Source organism: Mustela putorius, unplaced genomic scaffold, assembly GCF_011764305.1.
Source record: "Mustela putorius furo isolate JIRA1106 unplaced genomic scaffold, ASM1176430v1.1 tig00003937_pilon_pilon_pilon, whole genome shotgun sequence".
NCBI classification, from domain to species: Eukaryota; Metazoa; Chordata; class Mammalia; order Carnivora; family Mustelidae; genus Mustela; species Mustela putorius.
In genome coordinates, this window is record NW_025422082.1 from 4,878,773 (window position 1) to 4,895,228 (window position 16,456).

The 16,456-nt window shown below is 35.8% G+C and overlaps 1 protein-coding gene across 1 annotated transcript in view; it reads left to right on the forward strand.

Moving 5' to 3' along the window:
• ADAM28 (ADAM metallopeptidase domain 28) overlaps positions 1-16,190 on the forward strand; it is a 78,037-nt gene extending 61,847 nt beyond the window's left edge. Inside the window, exons 19-24 of the mRNA XM_013061835.2 lie at positions 10,422-10,530; positions 11,482-11,560; positions 12,341-12,406; positions 13,131-13,193; positions 14,041-14,103; positions 14,583-16,190. Coding sequence (XP_012917289.1) covers positions 10,422-10,530; positions 11,482-11,560; positions 12,341-12,406; positions 13,131-13,193; positions 14,041-14,103; positions 14,583-14,603 — 401 coding nt within the window. The 3' untranslated portion in view covers positions 14,604-16,190. The remainder of the gene's footprint in view (positions 1-10,421; positions 10,531-11,481; positions 11,561-12,340; positions 12,407-13,130; positions 13,194-14,040; positions 14,104-14,582) is intronic.
• The last annotated feature ends 266 nt before the right edge of the window (positions 16,191-16,456 follow it).

The window sequence follows — 16,456 nt, forward strand, 5'->3', positions numbered from 1 at the left end:
ATTTCTCCAGAAAGGGCTTTTATATCTCTCGAGAGGGTTTCTCTAATATCTTCCATGCCTTTTTTGAGCCCGGCTAGAACCTTGAGAATTGTCATTCTGAAGTCTAGATCTGACATATTACCAATGTCTGTATTGATTAGGTCCCTAGCCTTCGGTACTGCCTCTTGTTCTTTTTTTTTGTGTTGCATTTTTCCGTCTTGTCATTTTGTCCAGAGAAGAGTATATGAGGGGGCAAGTAAAATACTAAAAGGGTGGCAACAACCCCAGGAAAATATGCTTTAACTAAATTAGAAGAGATCCCAAATCGTGAGGGGGGAGAAAGGGGATAAAAAGAGGTTCAAAAAGGAAGAAAGAAAAAAAAGAAAAAAAAAAGAAAAGAATTTAAAAAAAAAAGAAAACACCTAAGAAAAATATAAAAAAGAAAAAATATATGTATTAGATAAACTCGTAAAAAATCGTTAAAAAAGAAAAAGGTAACAGTTAAAAAATAATTTTTACCCGAAGGCGAGAAAAAAAAACAAAAAATGAAAAAGAAAAAAATTAAATTAACCGCAAGACTAAAAAAAAAATCACAGGGCAAAAGCCATGAGTTCCGTGCTTTGCTTTCTCCTCCTCTAGAATTCTGCTGCTCTCCTTGGTATTGAAACTGCACTCTTTGGTAGGTGAACTTGGTCTCGGCTGGATTTCTTGTTGATCTTCTGGGGGAGGGGCCTGTTGTAGTGATTCTCAAGTGTCTTTGCCCCAGGCGGAATTACACCGCCCTTACCCGGGGCCGGGGTGAGTAATCCGCTTGGGTTTGCTTTCAGGAGCTTTTGTTCCCTAAGTGCTTTCCGTAGAGTTCCGGAGGACGGGAATACAAATGGCGGCCTCCTGGTCTCCGGCCCGGAGGATCCAAGAGCCCAGGGCCGCACTCCTCAGTGCGCGCTCAGAGAACAGCGCCCAGTTACTCCCGTCTGCCTGACCTCCGGCCGCGCTCCGAGCTCACCAAGCCTGCGACTGGTTCAAGGTCACCCCGAGCTGCGAGCTTACTGTCGGCTCTGTCTCTGTAGCCAGCTTTCCCGTTCCAATACCCACAAGCTCTGCGACACTCAGACACCCCCGATCCTTCTGTGACCCTGCGGGACCTGAGTCCACGCTGACCCCGCGTGGGCTTCGCCCCGGTTTAGCCTCTGGAGCGATGTCCCTCAGCGGAACAGACTTTTAAAAGTCCTGATTTTGTGCGCGGTTGCTCCGCCGCTTGCCGGGAGCCGGCCCCTCCCCCCGGGGTCTATCTTCCCGTCGCTTTGGATTCACTTCTCCGCCGGTCCTACCTTTCAGAAAGTGGTTGTTTTCTGTTTCCAGAATTGCTGTTCTTCTTCTCTTCGATCTGCCGATGGATTTTCAGGTGTTTGCAATCTTTAGATAAGCTATCTAGCTGATCTCCGGCTAGCTGAAGCAGTCTCGGCCTGCTACTTCTCCGCCATCTTGACTCCTCCCCCGAAAGCATATATTCTATATCTATTCTATATCCACATAGTACTTTAAACCTAATCTAATCTTTTAATATTTTTTATGCTTTTTCTCCCTTAATTACTTAACATCCAATAAAGAAGAATCTATTCCATTGCAAATTGTTAAAGTGTTTATTGTAAACTTTAAATCAAAGGACTGGTGATGGAAATATGCATTATGTGACATCAAATTTATATCTCGAGGGAATCAAGGAGGTGATTGGAGTTGTTCAAGATACAGATAGGGGACGCTTTTCCTCTTAATCACTTATTCTAGTCATTAAAATCCTGTGTCGAATTCAACTTCATCCATCAGGATTGCTTTTGGTTGTGGAACACTGTGGGTAGTGTGATTCCATTTCTGGCACTACTTCTCACCCAGTCATCCAGGAAAGCCTCCACCAGGCTGGGAAAAATCCTCTAATGTAGGAGGGTGTCCTGTCACCAAACGGGCAGATTGCAATGCATACTCTTCATGAAATCCAGGCTTCTAATCAAAACCTGGATGAGAAAAAGTACATTTCTATTTTCATTAAACTCTATCTAAAATTTAGAATGTTCTACAATTAACAGAGATGTAAGAAAACAAACCACAGTGACATTAGTTATCATGGCTGTGTCACCAATAGAAATTACACATCTTTACATCACATTGCAGTTGCTACATAAATCCCTCAATATCCTATATATATGTTTCTAGTTTGAGATTTTGGTGGCTATTAATCCATTGTTGGGTCTTGTAATTTAGGGTTTAAAAAAGAAGCATATATGTATCTATATCATCAATAAATTTATAAAATTTGACAACTATATCTTAACATAATTGGCTTTTTTTTAGTCCTAATCATTTATTAATGAATTTAAAAACATTCAGAGAAAGGGTTTATAGGCTTTCTCAGATTTCCAAAATGATCTGTGGCACATATAAGGTTAAGTTCCCTGCTCTTTAGTATGCCATGCATAACCATGGGCTTGCAAGCTTCCTTGATTAAAACCATCTTTTTTCTAAAATTTATACAGAAAAACATATAAATAGATATATTACATGTATTATTTGTTTACATTTATAATATATATACATATATGTGTGTGTAGTATATATGCATATACTATATATATATAGTTATAGTTATAGTTTTATAGTTATAAAATGAGCATATAAGCATTCATACACTACAGTCTGGGCCAAAAAACAGAGCATAGCTAGCAGCCCAGGCATCTTATCCCTTGGCTCCACTCGTGTCCTAATGTCCTCTCTCTCTCTAAGGGTTAATCATTAATGTGTCTTTTATTATAAACATTTTGTTACTTTTCTTCATGGTCTTCCTTTCCAAATAAACATTCTTAAGCAGTATGCTCTGTCTTTAAACTATATGTGTGTGTATGTATATGTATGTATGTGTATAACATATATATTACATATAAAATATATAAATTATTGGTACTCATAGTCTTCTTTCCTCCATATCATGTTTTCAAGATTATCCATATTCCTATTTATAGCTAGAATTAGTTTATTTTTGCTATTGTGCATAATATCACAATTTTGTCATGTTTTGGTGTAATATTTTATTACGGTTTTGTATTATATATATGACATTTTCCTTTTTTTAACTGCTTTTATAGATTTTTCAGGGCAATTTTGAGAAAAAGTTTCTATAGATATTGTCATTCAACTCTAATTTAACTAGATCATACTGTTATGGAATATGTTATGGAATATATGTTATTGGAAACAAACTGTTTCCAGACTGGCTGTACAAATTCACACTCCTAGCAGCAGTGAATACCAGTTCCTATGGCTATACAACCTTTCAGCCATTTGACACTTGGAGACAGCAAATTTTATTCCTTCTGGTAGGTCAGTAGTGGTAGCACACTGGGGGTTTAATTTGCATTCTTTTTAAAAAAGATTTTATTTATTTGTTTACCAGAAAGAGACCTAGAGAAAGAGAAAGCAAGAGCACAAGAGGAGGTAGGAGCAGCAGCAGGCAGAGGAGCAGGCTCCCCGCTGAGCAGGGAGCCTGATGTGGGATTTGATCCCAGGACCATGGATCATGACCTGAGCTGAAGGCAGATGCTTAACCCACTGGAGCCACCCAGGTGTTCCTTAATTTACTTTTTATATCTAATATTGCTAATAATAATTATAATAAAGTAATCTTTCCTTATTTGGGGGCCACTTGGATTTTCTTTTCTGTGAAGCATTTGTTCAATTCCTTTTGTTTGTATTTCTATTGAGTTTTTCCCCCGCCCCTTCATTAACTTATATATGTTTTAATATATTTTTGATATAAGCTATTTTCAGTTACACATGTTGAAAGAACTTCCTTCCTGTGTTTTCTCACTCTCTTTGTGGTGCCATGTGATTAATGGAAGATTCTAAATTCCATGTAGTCAATTTTTTAATCATTTTCTTGATTTTTTTTTCTTTTGTGTGTCCTTTCCTAAGGAAATATTCCCTGCCCTGAAGTTATGAATATACATCTGTATATTGTCTTCTAAAAAGCATTATTATATTAGTTTTTCAAATTTAAGTCTATAATCTATCTGAAAGTCTTTTGTCTATGATGCAAATGTTTAATTTCATTTTCATCCCAGATAGATGCCCAGTTGTCACATCATCATTCATACAATAGATCATCCTTCCCAAATGCTCTCCAGGGCCACTTACCTGATACAGCAAATGTTTGCACATGTGTCTTTTTGGGATATCTGTTCTTTTCTTGTGGTCCTATTTGAATGTCCTTTGTGCCAGTATGACACTTGTTTTAACTGTGTCTTTAAAACAGTTTTGATATAGGCTGTCCTTTAATTTTGTTCTTCTTTAAGAATGACTTGGTTTTTTGTACTTTTATGTTTATCTTATAATTAGATTCTCAACTTATACACATAATTCTTGTGGGGACTGACATTTTAACATAAATCGCATCTATGATCTACTTGTGAGAATGAACATATATAAAAAAAAAAATTGAATTCCTGGGGCATCTGGGTGTCTTAGGTAGTGAAGCGTTTAACTTGATTTCAGCTCAGGTCATGATCTCAGGGTCGTGAGATGGAGTCCTGTGTTGGGCTCTGCACTATTCACAGAGTCTGCTTGAGATTCTTTCTCTCTCTGTCTCTCCCTCTGCTCCTCCCCCTGCCTGCTCTCTTTGTCAAATAAATATATCTTTTTAAAAAAATATTGATTTCCCTCTCTCTTTTTATCTTTTGTAGATAAAACATCTTTTTATCTTTTATAGATATGTTTTATCTTTTTAAGATAAAATCTTTAAAAAAAAAAAAAAAGGATGCCTTGGTGGCTCAGTTGGTTAAGCCTCTGCCTTCCGCTCAGGTCATGATCTCAGGGTCCTGGGATTGAGCTCTACATCAGGCTCCTTGCTCAGCCAAGAGATTGCTTCTCCCCCTGCCTGCTGTTCCCCCTTCTTGTGCTCTCTCTCTCTGACAAATAGATAAAAGCTTAAAAATAAATAAATAAAATAAGATAAATATTGATTTCCTAATCATTGACATGAAATATCTATCCATTTATTTAGTCTTTCTTAATTTTGGCAACTAATGCTTAGTGGTTTTCACCATAGAAATTTTGCATTTATTTTGTTAAATTTGTTTATAGGAATTTAAATTTCATTGTATATTTTAAGTGATGTCTTTTGAAAAATTATTTTCAACTCTTAGTAGAATATAGAAATTCAACCAATTTTGTATATTTATTTTTATGTCTAGCACATATGCTAACCTCTCTTAATAATTCTAGTAACTGGGGTGCCTGGGTTACTCAGTCGTTAAGCTTCTGCCTTTGGCTCAGGTCATGATCCCCTGGGATTGAACCCCACATTGGGCTCCCTGCTCAGCAGGAAGCCTGCTTTCCCTCTCCCACTCCCCCTGCTTATGTTCCTGCTCTCGCCATCTCTCTCTGTCAAACAAATAAATAAAATCTTTAAAAAAAAAATCTTGTAATTTATCTATCAATCCTTTAGATTTCCTACATATTCAGTCATATTGTTTCAGGAAATGATTGTTTAATTTCATTCTAATTTTCATGATTTTAATTTCTTGTACTTGTTTTCCTTCACTAAATAGTACCCCCACCCACAATGCAGAATAGAAATGGTAATAACTAGCTTCTTTGTTTCTTTCTCAATCTCAAAGACTGTGTTTTGCCCTGATATGTGAAGGTATTCTGTACATATTTAGATATTATTCATGAGATTAAGGAAGTTCACTTCTAAACCTGGTTTGTTAAGAATTAAATCAAATACCTTTTCTTTTTATTGGTTAAGGTTTTTAACTCTTTACTTTGTTAATATTGCAAAATAAAAAAAATTGAATATTTATTTAACTTTGCAATCTTTGGATAAACTCAATGTAGAAACAGTATCTCTTCCATATACTGATGGATGCAATTTGCTCTTATTGTATGTCCATGAGTGATATTGGCCTGTGATTTCTTCCTCAATTTGAGTATTAGGGTTATGTTAATCATAGAAAATAAATTGAAGTGTGTTCATTTGTTTATATTCTCTGGAAGAGTTTGTATAAAAATGGAAGATTCCATTTCTTCAGTAGTTATAAGACCCTTCAGCTTTTTAATTTCTTCTTATATAAGTTTTGGTATATTATGGTTTCTTAGACATTTTTATGCTTCATCTAAATTTAATTTTTTTTCTAAAATTGCTCATAATATTCACTTATGTTTTTATCAATAGGATATGTAGAATTGCTTTTTCTCTTTTTATATCTTCCAAACAGAATTTTTAAATTTGTATTTTTTGAGGATTTGCTTGGCTTTCTTTTTTTACATTTGTTTGCTATTTCATTTATACTTTAATTTATGCTATTCAATTCCCTTTTCTTAAGTTTATTTTATCTTAAAACAATTTTTGAAAGGGCTATTTGGCTCATTAATTTTCAGCCTTCTTTTTAAATACTTTTTTAAGATTATAATAATATTTTTTAGGATTATAAATTTATATATTTTCCTCTAAGAACTCTTGTTTGTAACCCATTTGGTAAATGATATTTTCATTATCATTTGATTCAAAATATATTCTATTTTCCATTTGCTTCCTTCTTTGGCTTTTTAAATGTTTAGATGTATACATATATATACACACATATATATTTTAAAGATTTTATTTATTTATTTGACAGAGAAAGAGCTCACAAGTAGGCAGAGACAGGCAGAGAGAGGAGGAAGCAGGCTCCCTGCTGAGCAGAGAGCCAGATGCAGGGCTCCACCCCAGGCCCCTGAGCTAAAGACAGATGCTTAACCCACTGAGCCACACAGGCACCCCTAGATGTATATATTTTTTTAAAGATTTACTTATTTGAGAGAGAGAGAGCAGCAAGCAGAGGGGAGGAGCAGAGAGAAAAACAAATTCCCTGCTGGGAATTTGAGAGCAGGGAGCCCTGCATGGGGCTTAATCCCAGGACCCTAGGATCATGACCTGAGCTGAAGGCAGATGATTAGCTGGCTGAGCCACTCAGGCATGCCTAGATGTATATTTTTTAACATACAGGCATATGCAGATTTTCCAGTCATTGCTAAATTAATACTTAATGTAATTACATAAAGATCAGAGAAACTACTGTGTTAAGAATATGTTGAAATTTGTTGAAACTTGCTTTATGGTTCAGCATATACCTGTATTTGTAAATATTGTCTGTGTACACAGAAATATGTATTCTACAGTTGTTATGTGAAGTGTTTTCTATATTTGTTATGCCAAGTTTGTTCACTATGTGTACATATTAAACCCTACTGGTATTTTGTTTGTACTGAGCCAGGAGCATTAAAATCCCTCACTATAACTATGAATTTGGCTATTACTTCTGGTTCTACCGTGCTTAAATACTTTATGACCACGCTATTATTACATAAAAGTTTAGAATTGTTATGTCTTTGACTCAGCACTCTAATGACAACACCATGCTTGTGTATAGCTCCAGTCTGCTTGTTTTTTAAAGTCTTTCGTTCCTGGAGACGAAAATATCTGTACCAAATTTCTGTTGGTCTCCTTTGCATCATTATAATATTTTCCCATACTTCTATTTTCATTCTTTCTGAAGCTCAATGTTTTGCATATATCTTATTTTTAAAAAGCAAGGATATATATATATATATGTATATATATATATATATGGCATACATATATTTTTTAAATTTTAGTCATACAATCTTTTTTTTTTTTTTTTAAAAACCAGGGTGTTTACGCCGTTTAAATTAAAGGTAATTACAGATACTCTTGGGTGTAATCTACAATCATATCCTATTGTTTTTATTTATTCTGCCCAGTTTTTTTTTTTTTTTAAGATTTTATTTATTTATTTGACAGAAAGCTTAAGCAGGAGGAGAGACAGAGGGAAAGGGAGAAGTAGGCTTCCTGCTGAGCAAGGAGCCCAATGCGGGGCTCAATCCCAGGACCTTGAGATCATGACCTGAGCTGAAGGCACTTAACTGACTGAGTCACCCAGGAGCCCGAGGAACTTATTCTATGTTCTTTCTCTTCTTCCTTCCTTTCTTATGGGCTTACTGAGGATTTTAATCATTCCATTTTTCTTTTTATTAATTTGGAAATTATACATTTATTTTACATTATTTAAGTGGTCATCATAAAAATGTTCATTTTATTTATTTATTTATTTTAATAGATATTTGTTTTTAGAGGACTTTTGGGTTCACAGCAAAACTGAGCAGAAAGTACAGAGAATCTCCACATGTCTTCTGTCCTCTCCTCCCCAGTACAGAGAGCCTCCCTCACTATCAACATCTCCCACCACCAGGGTGGTGCATTGTCACAAATGAACCTGCATTGACACTTGATTGTCACCCAAAGGCCACAGTTTACATTAGGGTTCATACTTGGTTTATTTATTTTTCATTCCTTCCTGCATTTCTGAACTTGCATCCAGGATCATTTTCCTTTCTGTCTTTCTACATTCCTGTCCTCTCACTAATCTTTCCAAATTAGTTTCTCCTTGTCTTTTTGTGGGGGGAGGGGTGGGAGGGGTAGAACAAAAATGTCTTAGTTTATTTTAGTGGGAGAGTTGATCCGAATTTCCCAGACCAGAAACAGAAGAGCATTACTTTCTCTTCAATTATTTCCATGTCCAAGTGCATACCTTCTTCCTATCGTAATATTTCCCATCTGTCTTATACTCCACCTTTCTCTGCAGACCTTGTACTTTCAGAGTAGGGGAGTTTGTGAAATCCAGTCAATTACCTTTTTATTTCCTCTGATACCATGTTGCTCCTCTGAAAATAGTTACAGTTCTGAGGTTATCGCCAGTACATTTTTTTCCCACTCTGAATCTATCTATGCTATATTCAACCGAAATACCTCAGAATTTTATTTCTTTTGGCTTTTAGATAGGAATTGTTATGGAGGGGTGGAAAGTTTAGATATTTGCCATTATCTTAGAATTCTACTTCTGACATATCTGCCTCTATCTGCATGTATGCATGTTCCCACTTGGGAGCTTTTCTTGCATTTATACCAAATTAATCTTTTTTTTTTTCTTTTGGTAGGATTTCACATGACTCTGTAATCTGCCCTCAAACCTATATACTTTCTATTACACTATAACTGCATCTCTTATAAATTACCAAAATTAATCTTATTATTGCCTTGCTGATCTCTACTAAGAAAGCGGTCGTTCTCATTGCTCTTCAAACGTAAACCTCCTTGTCTCTAAAGTTTCAGATTTTGTAAGAGAAATTAATATTTGGAAGTTACAGTCATTACTTCAATTAGCAGTTAGAAGGGAAAATGCCATATACATCCAGGAAATTTGTTCGATCTGCTCTGCAGTTCACAGGGTGATGTAATTTCTTTTCTGTCTGCAATAATTTCGAGACGGAGCAAACATGAGTAAGACATTCACCTGTGCCTCGATCACTTCTCTTCTTCAGGTCTCCACTCCTCATTTGCTGCTGACAGGGATATGATCTCAAGTCTTCAGTTTCTTTTTCTTTGTTTGATGCCAATGCTGAATTTTAAAAAATGTTTCAATCCTTTTCTTCCATCCCCCTCACTTCCTATTCTCTCTAATCTCCCAGCCCCAACACTTTCCAGTTGTTACAAATGTGAGGACCTATTTAGCAAGAAGCTTTCATTAAAGTCAAACTGTCCCTGCTCCCGTTCCCCCAGGGGATTTACTTAAAAACAAGTCCCAGAAACCAGCTCCAGGTAACAAAGCCCAGATACGAGGGTAGGTCAGGCCAGGTGGAGACTTCCGATCAGTGGGGGTGATGCATACTATCTCCCTAGCTACCAAGGAGTATGGGCCCCCGCCCTTTGGGAGCCGTTTTGGCTCCAATCCCAATCAGGGTGTAATAGGCTGGTTCAAATGTCTACTAGGGTAAATTGTAATTCAATTGGTCACCTAGTATCATTGTGGAGTTTCCTGTGTGTGTTACAATCTCACTGGCCACCTGTGCGTGGCCAGGCCCGACCGCATGGCCTTTGCCCTTAAAAGCTAGTCTGTGAAACAGAGAAGGGTCGCCCTCTCTTGTAAGAGGTGAGTCCAGAACTTCAGTTAGATTCTTGATGCTTGGTGCGAAATAAAGCTTTGTTTTTGACCTTCGCTTTATATCAGTCTCGCTCCTTTAATCACGGACCCATTATTGGGGCATAACAACTAACATCCTCCCTTCTAAGGATTCTCAGTAGCATGCTGCTTTACCTACTTCATATCCAATATTTTATATGGATTTCCCCTTTGCTTCCCCTATCTACATAATACTACAACATTCATGATCAAAATGCAGTTTCATTTTACCGACTCTGACTGATTTTCCAGGGAATCTGTTCTGTGGAGGAAAGGGTAGATGGAGTTTGTGATAAATGAAGAAATAAGGACCAGACAGATGCATATTTGTGAATTTCTCATACCCTTATCAGGTCTGGGTTCTCTTTGTTGCAGACTTCTCCATTGTGGTTGGGGTGCTGTTTCCTATGGCTGTCATATCGGTGGTGGTTGCTATAGTAATCTGGCACCAAAGTACCAGAAGAAAGCAGAAGGAAGTCCAGAGGTAGCCTTCTATCTTGCTTTGGGAACTTTTGGACCTCTAATTTATTTAAATTCAAGGATAGGGCCCAAATTCTCAAATTTAAGTGGTTTACTTCAAATACTAAAAAATAAGTACAGGTATATTTTTCTTGGACCAGAGGCTTGGTATCAGTTTTACTGAGAAATCGTTCACAGCAATACATTTATTGTTTTTATGTTAATCACTGTATTTATAAATAATACAAATTATAATAACTCTCAATAAAGGTTTTATACCCATTATAAGAATATACTATGTAGCATTTATTGGTCATTATCTTTATGACAAGGGCTATGCCGAGTCTTTTTACATTCATTATCTCTAATCTTCACAAGAATGTTGTGAGGTAGTAACTATTATTTCCATTTTATACATAAAAGGTATTGTATATTAATCCTTAGAACAGTCTTATAAAATCAAGCACTTCACACTTTTTCTTAAGTGAAAACAAAGGCTCAGAGAGGTTAACAAATATGTTCCAAATCTTACACCTAAACTGATGGAATCTTGATTTGCACCTACATTGATTAGTCTTTCAAACATGGTCTTGACACTACAGTATCTTTCTAACCTTTTATAAAGACTGCCTTATTCATATATAATGAGTTTCCTAAATATTGAATTAATAAAGTAAATCATTAATTAAATGACATAATAGTTTAGATAAACACTGATTCAACACCATCATTATTAGGAAATAAATTAATAATAATAATAATAATGCTCTTTAGAGAATCTAGAGAAAAATTAGTGGTGGTGATTATGAATTCCAGGACAAGGAGGCCTTAAGAATGTTCTAGAGAGCAGAAGAAAGTCCAGTCAATGTCCAAAGATGACTCAATGGGCAAAGAAAATTGGCAAACTTCTTTTGAGTGTCCTCCCCATGGTGAAGAAACTGTTAAGTCCATTTAAATGGTATACTTTCACACACAGGCCATTGTCGACTACTTGCAACAGGCCTCGCAGACAGAAGAGGAACCCACAGACGGTGAAGGATGTTCAGCCCCAAGAGGTGAACCATAGTTTGTCGTGTGCTTGCCTCGTGCCCCAGTTTGTGATTCTTTCATCATCTTGTCCTGACCACCTACTTATCTGTCACTCCTACTCAGCAGTGTTTTACAAATCCAGTCCGCTAGTTAGTATGTAGCAAGAATTTGGGGCTCTCTAACTACACATTTAGAAAATTTTCCTTTGCCTTTTTTTTTTAAGTGCGAAAAAGTCTTCCTAAAATTCAGAGGCTGCTTTGTTGAGGTTCACAACCGCAGAGAAAATAGAACAGGAGAGCAGACCCCAGCTGTCTTTCTCTCTCTTTCTTTCTCTCCTTCCCTCCCCAGCTCCTCCAGCATCTCTTTTCCCCTCTCTGTCCCCCTCCCTCCTGTCTCTTCTCTGTTCTCTCTCTCTTTCTTTCTGACTCTAAGTGGATTTCTTTTTCCTTTTGCAAATGTCCCAATAAAGATAATAATGTGTTTATTTGTATGACAAAACATGTAATATGTATAACCCTCAAGGCCCTGGCTATGTCCTGGAAGTTTAGAAATTTTAGCAGAGGTCGGTTATTGCTAATGTCATTGGCAATGGCAATGATATTTTTGATGGAAATGTACCTGTCTCTGACAGCTCTGGGTATAGCAGAATGCAAGAGCTGGACCGCTATGATTTCCCATCCCTCTCTTGGTATGATCTAAGTTCTCATCTCCCATGAAAGTACTGGTTATTTGGAAGTTAAACTTAGGGAACTTATCATTTCGTTTAAAAATTTTGTCTGTCTGTCTGTTTTTTGTTTGTTTATTAGATGAGTCAGATGAAGCTCCAATCACCTGATCTGCCAGTAGAGGGTAATGAGCCTCCAGCTTCTTTTGTGAGTTAACACTTTCTCTTAAGTATTCCTTCCAATTAGAAGGTCAGAGTTAAAAAAAAAAAAACAAAAAAAAAGTATCACTTCCAAATTAATCTCAAGGAAATACTATTAAGAGACATGACCCATGATGCCCATTTATTTCCTTAGAAGAATGTTAAAATTTTTGTATTAATATAAAATATAGATTTTCCCACAAAACTTTTGAAATGCAAAATGTGAGATTATATTCCTATATTTAACCCCTTAATCTCAATTACTGGGTCCACAATGCTGGTAATTTTTCTTTCTTTTTTTTTTTTTTTGCTATTTTATTGTTTTTATAATTTTTAAATTTTTTATAAACATATAATGTATTATTAGCCCCAGGGGTTAATACATAGCTCTTGCCATAGCACAGCTCCTGCCATACCCTCCCCAATGTGCTGGTAACTTGTTATAAGAAGAGAACCAATCTGCTCCCTAGAGTGGCATCTTCATCATCCATCTGTTGGCACTGGCTTATGTCTGAATGGCCTTACTTCTTGAATTTCTGGGGGGAAAAAAGAAAAAAAAAATATATATATATACACATATACATACATACACACACCTAAATGAAAACACTTGAACTTACAGATTTAAACTATTTTCATGGGTAGGAGCATGAGTTCTTCCTTTCTGAAAATGATTTAAGCCTTTCCATTAAGCACATCTTTGAATTAATTTTATTTTACCTTTTCATTAGCTAATTACAAAGCCAGATTTTCCACCACCACCGATTCCTACATCTGTGTCAACTTCTTTCCTTGTAAGTACCAGGAAGTCACTGATGATTTTTTAAATGTCTTTTGGGCCCCATGTGGGTAGTGTCTCTAAATCTACAGATTCCTTCTCAGGAGACACACTCTCTAGGTCAACCTGAGCTACTGTAGCACACAAGTATATCTGAGAAAGCAAGGCCTACTTTCTATCTATAAATTAATATGGATATTAATTTTTTATTATTAAAAATAGTTCTACCATTATCTCCTCATCAAAAAATGATAAATAGTTTTGCTCTAGGAGGTAAACAGTCTCCTTTCTAGATACTTACTTTGGAGAATATAAAATTTTATTATTATATTCTCCAAAGTAAGTATCTAGAAAGGGGACTTTATTATATAAGGCCTATATTAGCTACAGTTTTGTATAGAAGTTGGGGTACAAAAAACAGACCATATGTAGGCAAACCTGGAACAAAAGTTAGGCACTTAAGAAGTAAAAGGTAAAATTCATTCACTCAAGTAATTACTGAACATGTTCCTACTTGGTACTCTATTACCGATAGATGAGAAAGAACTAAAATTAAAGTCATTTTTTCAAGAATGTTTACATTTTTAGGGTGAAAACCAGTCATATGTGTATAGAGAGCTTAATCTTTCACATATTTTTTTGTGCCAAAGCAAGTGATAACTAATGAAAAGAATGTGGTAAAGGGGAAAATGAATGGACTCATAGTAGTTAAAGTAAGAGAAAGATCCCCTGGCTAAGTGGTCAAAATTGGAACTAGAGTGATGGGGAGGTAAGAGATAACGTAAATAAGGAAATAAATATGCCTAGGATTGGGAAAGAATAACATTTCTAATGACTTAGTATTATTTTTGTCTCTCATATAGCATAATGCCACGAAGGTACTTCCCTCTACTGTTTTTAAAGACAAAATAATGTCAACACCTAAGGTAAGAGATCTGCAGGAAAATGTAATCTTGTCACACTCCTACTGACAAGGAGAGAAGTTCATCTTCCTAGAAGATGTTCACTAAGAAGAGTATCTATATCATCATAGGATGGGAGCTAAGACATGTCTACCTTCCTAGTGTGGTCAAAACCAAGAGGAAGAAGATGGAAAGTTTTTAGCTAGATAGAGGACATATCCCATCAGATGATGGCCCAGTGTCTCACCACTCTTCTCCTGATCCCTCACCTTCTCCATATTACGTCCATTATTCAGATGGATATTTGGATCCTAATGCGATTTTTCTCCAGTTCTTTCTCTGCCTTCCCATGTTTGCACTCCTTCACTGTGGCATATCCAATGATCTGTGAAATAGGAAGTGTGACTACAAAGAATTTATTTTAATTTCCTAATAGTTCCAAGTTATAGAATATCTAACATTTTAGAATTACGTAGATGGCTTAAGAACTTTGTCTTTTTCAGGGTTCCAATCCAAACGTCTGAAGCAGCAGCTAAGCAGGGAGGGGTGGGGTGATGATCAACCTGGAAGACTGGATAATCCGGGTGGAAGAGAAAGATGCTTTCTCCTTATTATTAGCTCTTGATAACTCAAGGATGTTAACATTTCTTGATACATGTTGTGCTTTGAGGCAACTCAACAAACATTTTCAAGAGAGACATGGTCTTGAGAATCTTTGTGTGAATTCACCATTTCTCTCTTCCATACTCATGGGAGAGGAGAGGACTCTAAACAAACAGCTGTACATCTAAAATCTCTAATTAGGTGACTTTCTTAACCTCCCCCCCCTTTTCTTATTGTGATGTTGACTAATATTTCCTCAGGTATTTTGAACATCTTGATTTTCTCATTTAGTCAGAAATAATTTACCTTCTAATTAAAGCAAGCAAATGAAAAAGTCCCCAGGAAATCACAGGAACCTGGGAGGGATGGAACAAAATTTTACATTCATCATTAAATGACTAGCAGCATCTTGACTGTTTTAACCATAAACCTGTCAAATTAGAACTGTAAGAACAAAATTACATAAACAACCTCTGATTTATATAACATCTTTTTCCTACATTATCTTTTGCAATCTTTATTAGCTGAGTTATATGAAGTTTGCTTCAAGTGAATAAAACTTTATTAACTAAAATTTTAATTTTAATTAATAAATACAAATAAATACAAATACAAATAAAAATTTGTATAATTCAGCTACTGGCAAGCTTAAAGTGAACTTCACTTTCTAAGTAGAGAAAGTTCTAATTACATAAACTAATAGCATAAACCAGATGTTGACAACTGGTAGCTTGCAGGACATATCTGGACTACAGATTGATTTTATTTGGCAGGGATGATTTTGGTCATAAAGTATTTTTAAATGTTTTGAATTTAAATGTTTGTTGATTGCCAATATTTTAAAATTGGGAGATCTTGCATAAACATCCAGCTTTGTAAAAGTAATCAAATGATCTGGCAGCCCTGGAATCACATCGCCCATAGCAACCATTAACTTAGTTGACTGATGTTGGAATAAACATTGTTGGTTGCCTTCCAAATAACCTTCTTCCTCCTTGTTTTCAGAACCCCAGTTTTATTCAGTTGTAGATATTTTAGAAAAGGTGATCCTGATTTCATCTCTAGGATAAATCTCTATCATTTTAAGTCAATTGTAATAATCTTATTTTCCTTACTTCCCCCAACCCCACATTTCTTTCTTTCTTTCTTCCTTCCCTTCTTTCTTTTTCTTTTTCTTCTTTTTTTTTCTTTCTTTTTTTTTTTTTTTTTTTTTTTTTTGCCAATGAGGCAAGAGAAGAGATATATTGAGAAATTTTCACAAAAGATATCCTGCCCCTTCTTCTGGATGTTGGGATCTGAATAACCTCTCTCGTAGTGTTGCAACCATGTTGTGATTTTGAGGTCAAGGCTGAGATACTGAATAAAATAGATCAAAGAGATAAAAAGAATAAAACCTGATCTCTTAATGATGTCACTGAATTGATAGATTAATAACTATGGGTGTTACCCTACTTTTTGCTGGGATTTCCTATTATTTGGTCAATAAAATATCCTTATTGTTCAAGCCATTTCGAGTTGGATTTTCTTATTTGCTACAGAAATCATCTCAACTAATAAAGTTGCTGCTTCCATGATTAGGGCATGTGATTTCCTTGTGTGCAATTATAAGGCCACTTCATCAGCACCATGATTTAGGTTTGTTTTTTATACTTGGCCTGCTTTACCCGTTTACACCATGGACCTGGTTTAATTTATTTATTTGACAGACAGAGATCACAAGTAGGCAGAGAGGCAGGCAGAGAAAGGGAAGCAGGCTCCCTGCTGAATAGAGAGC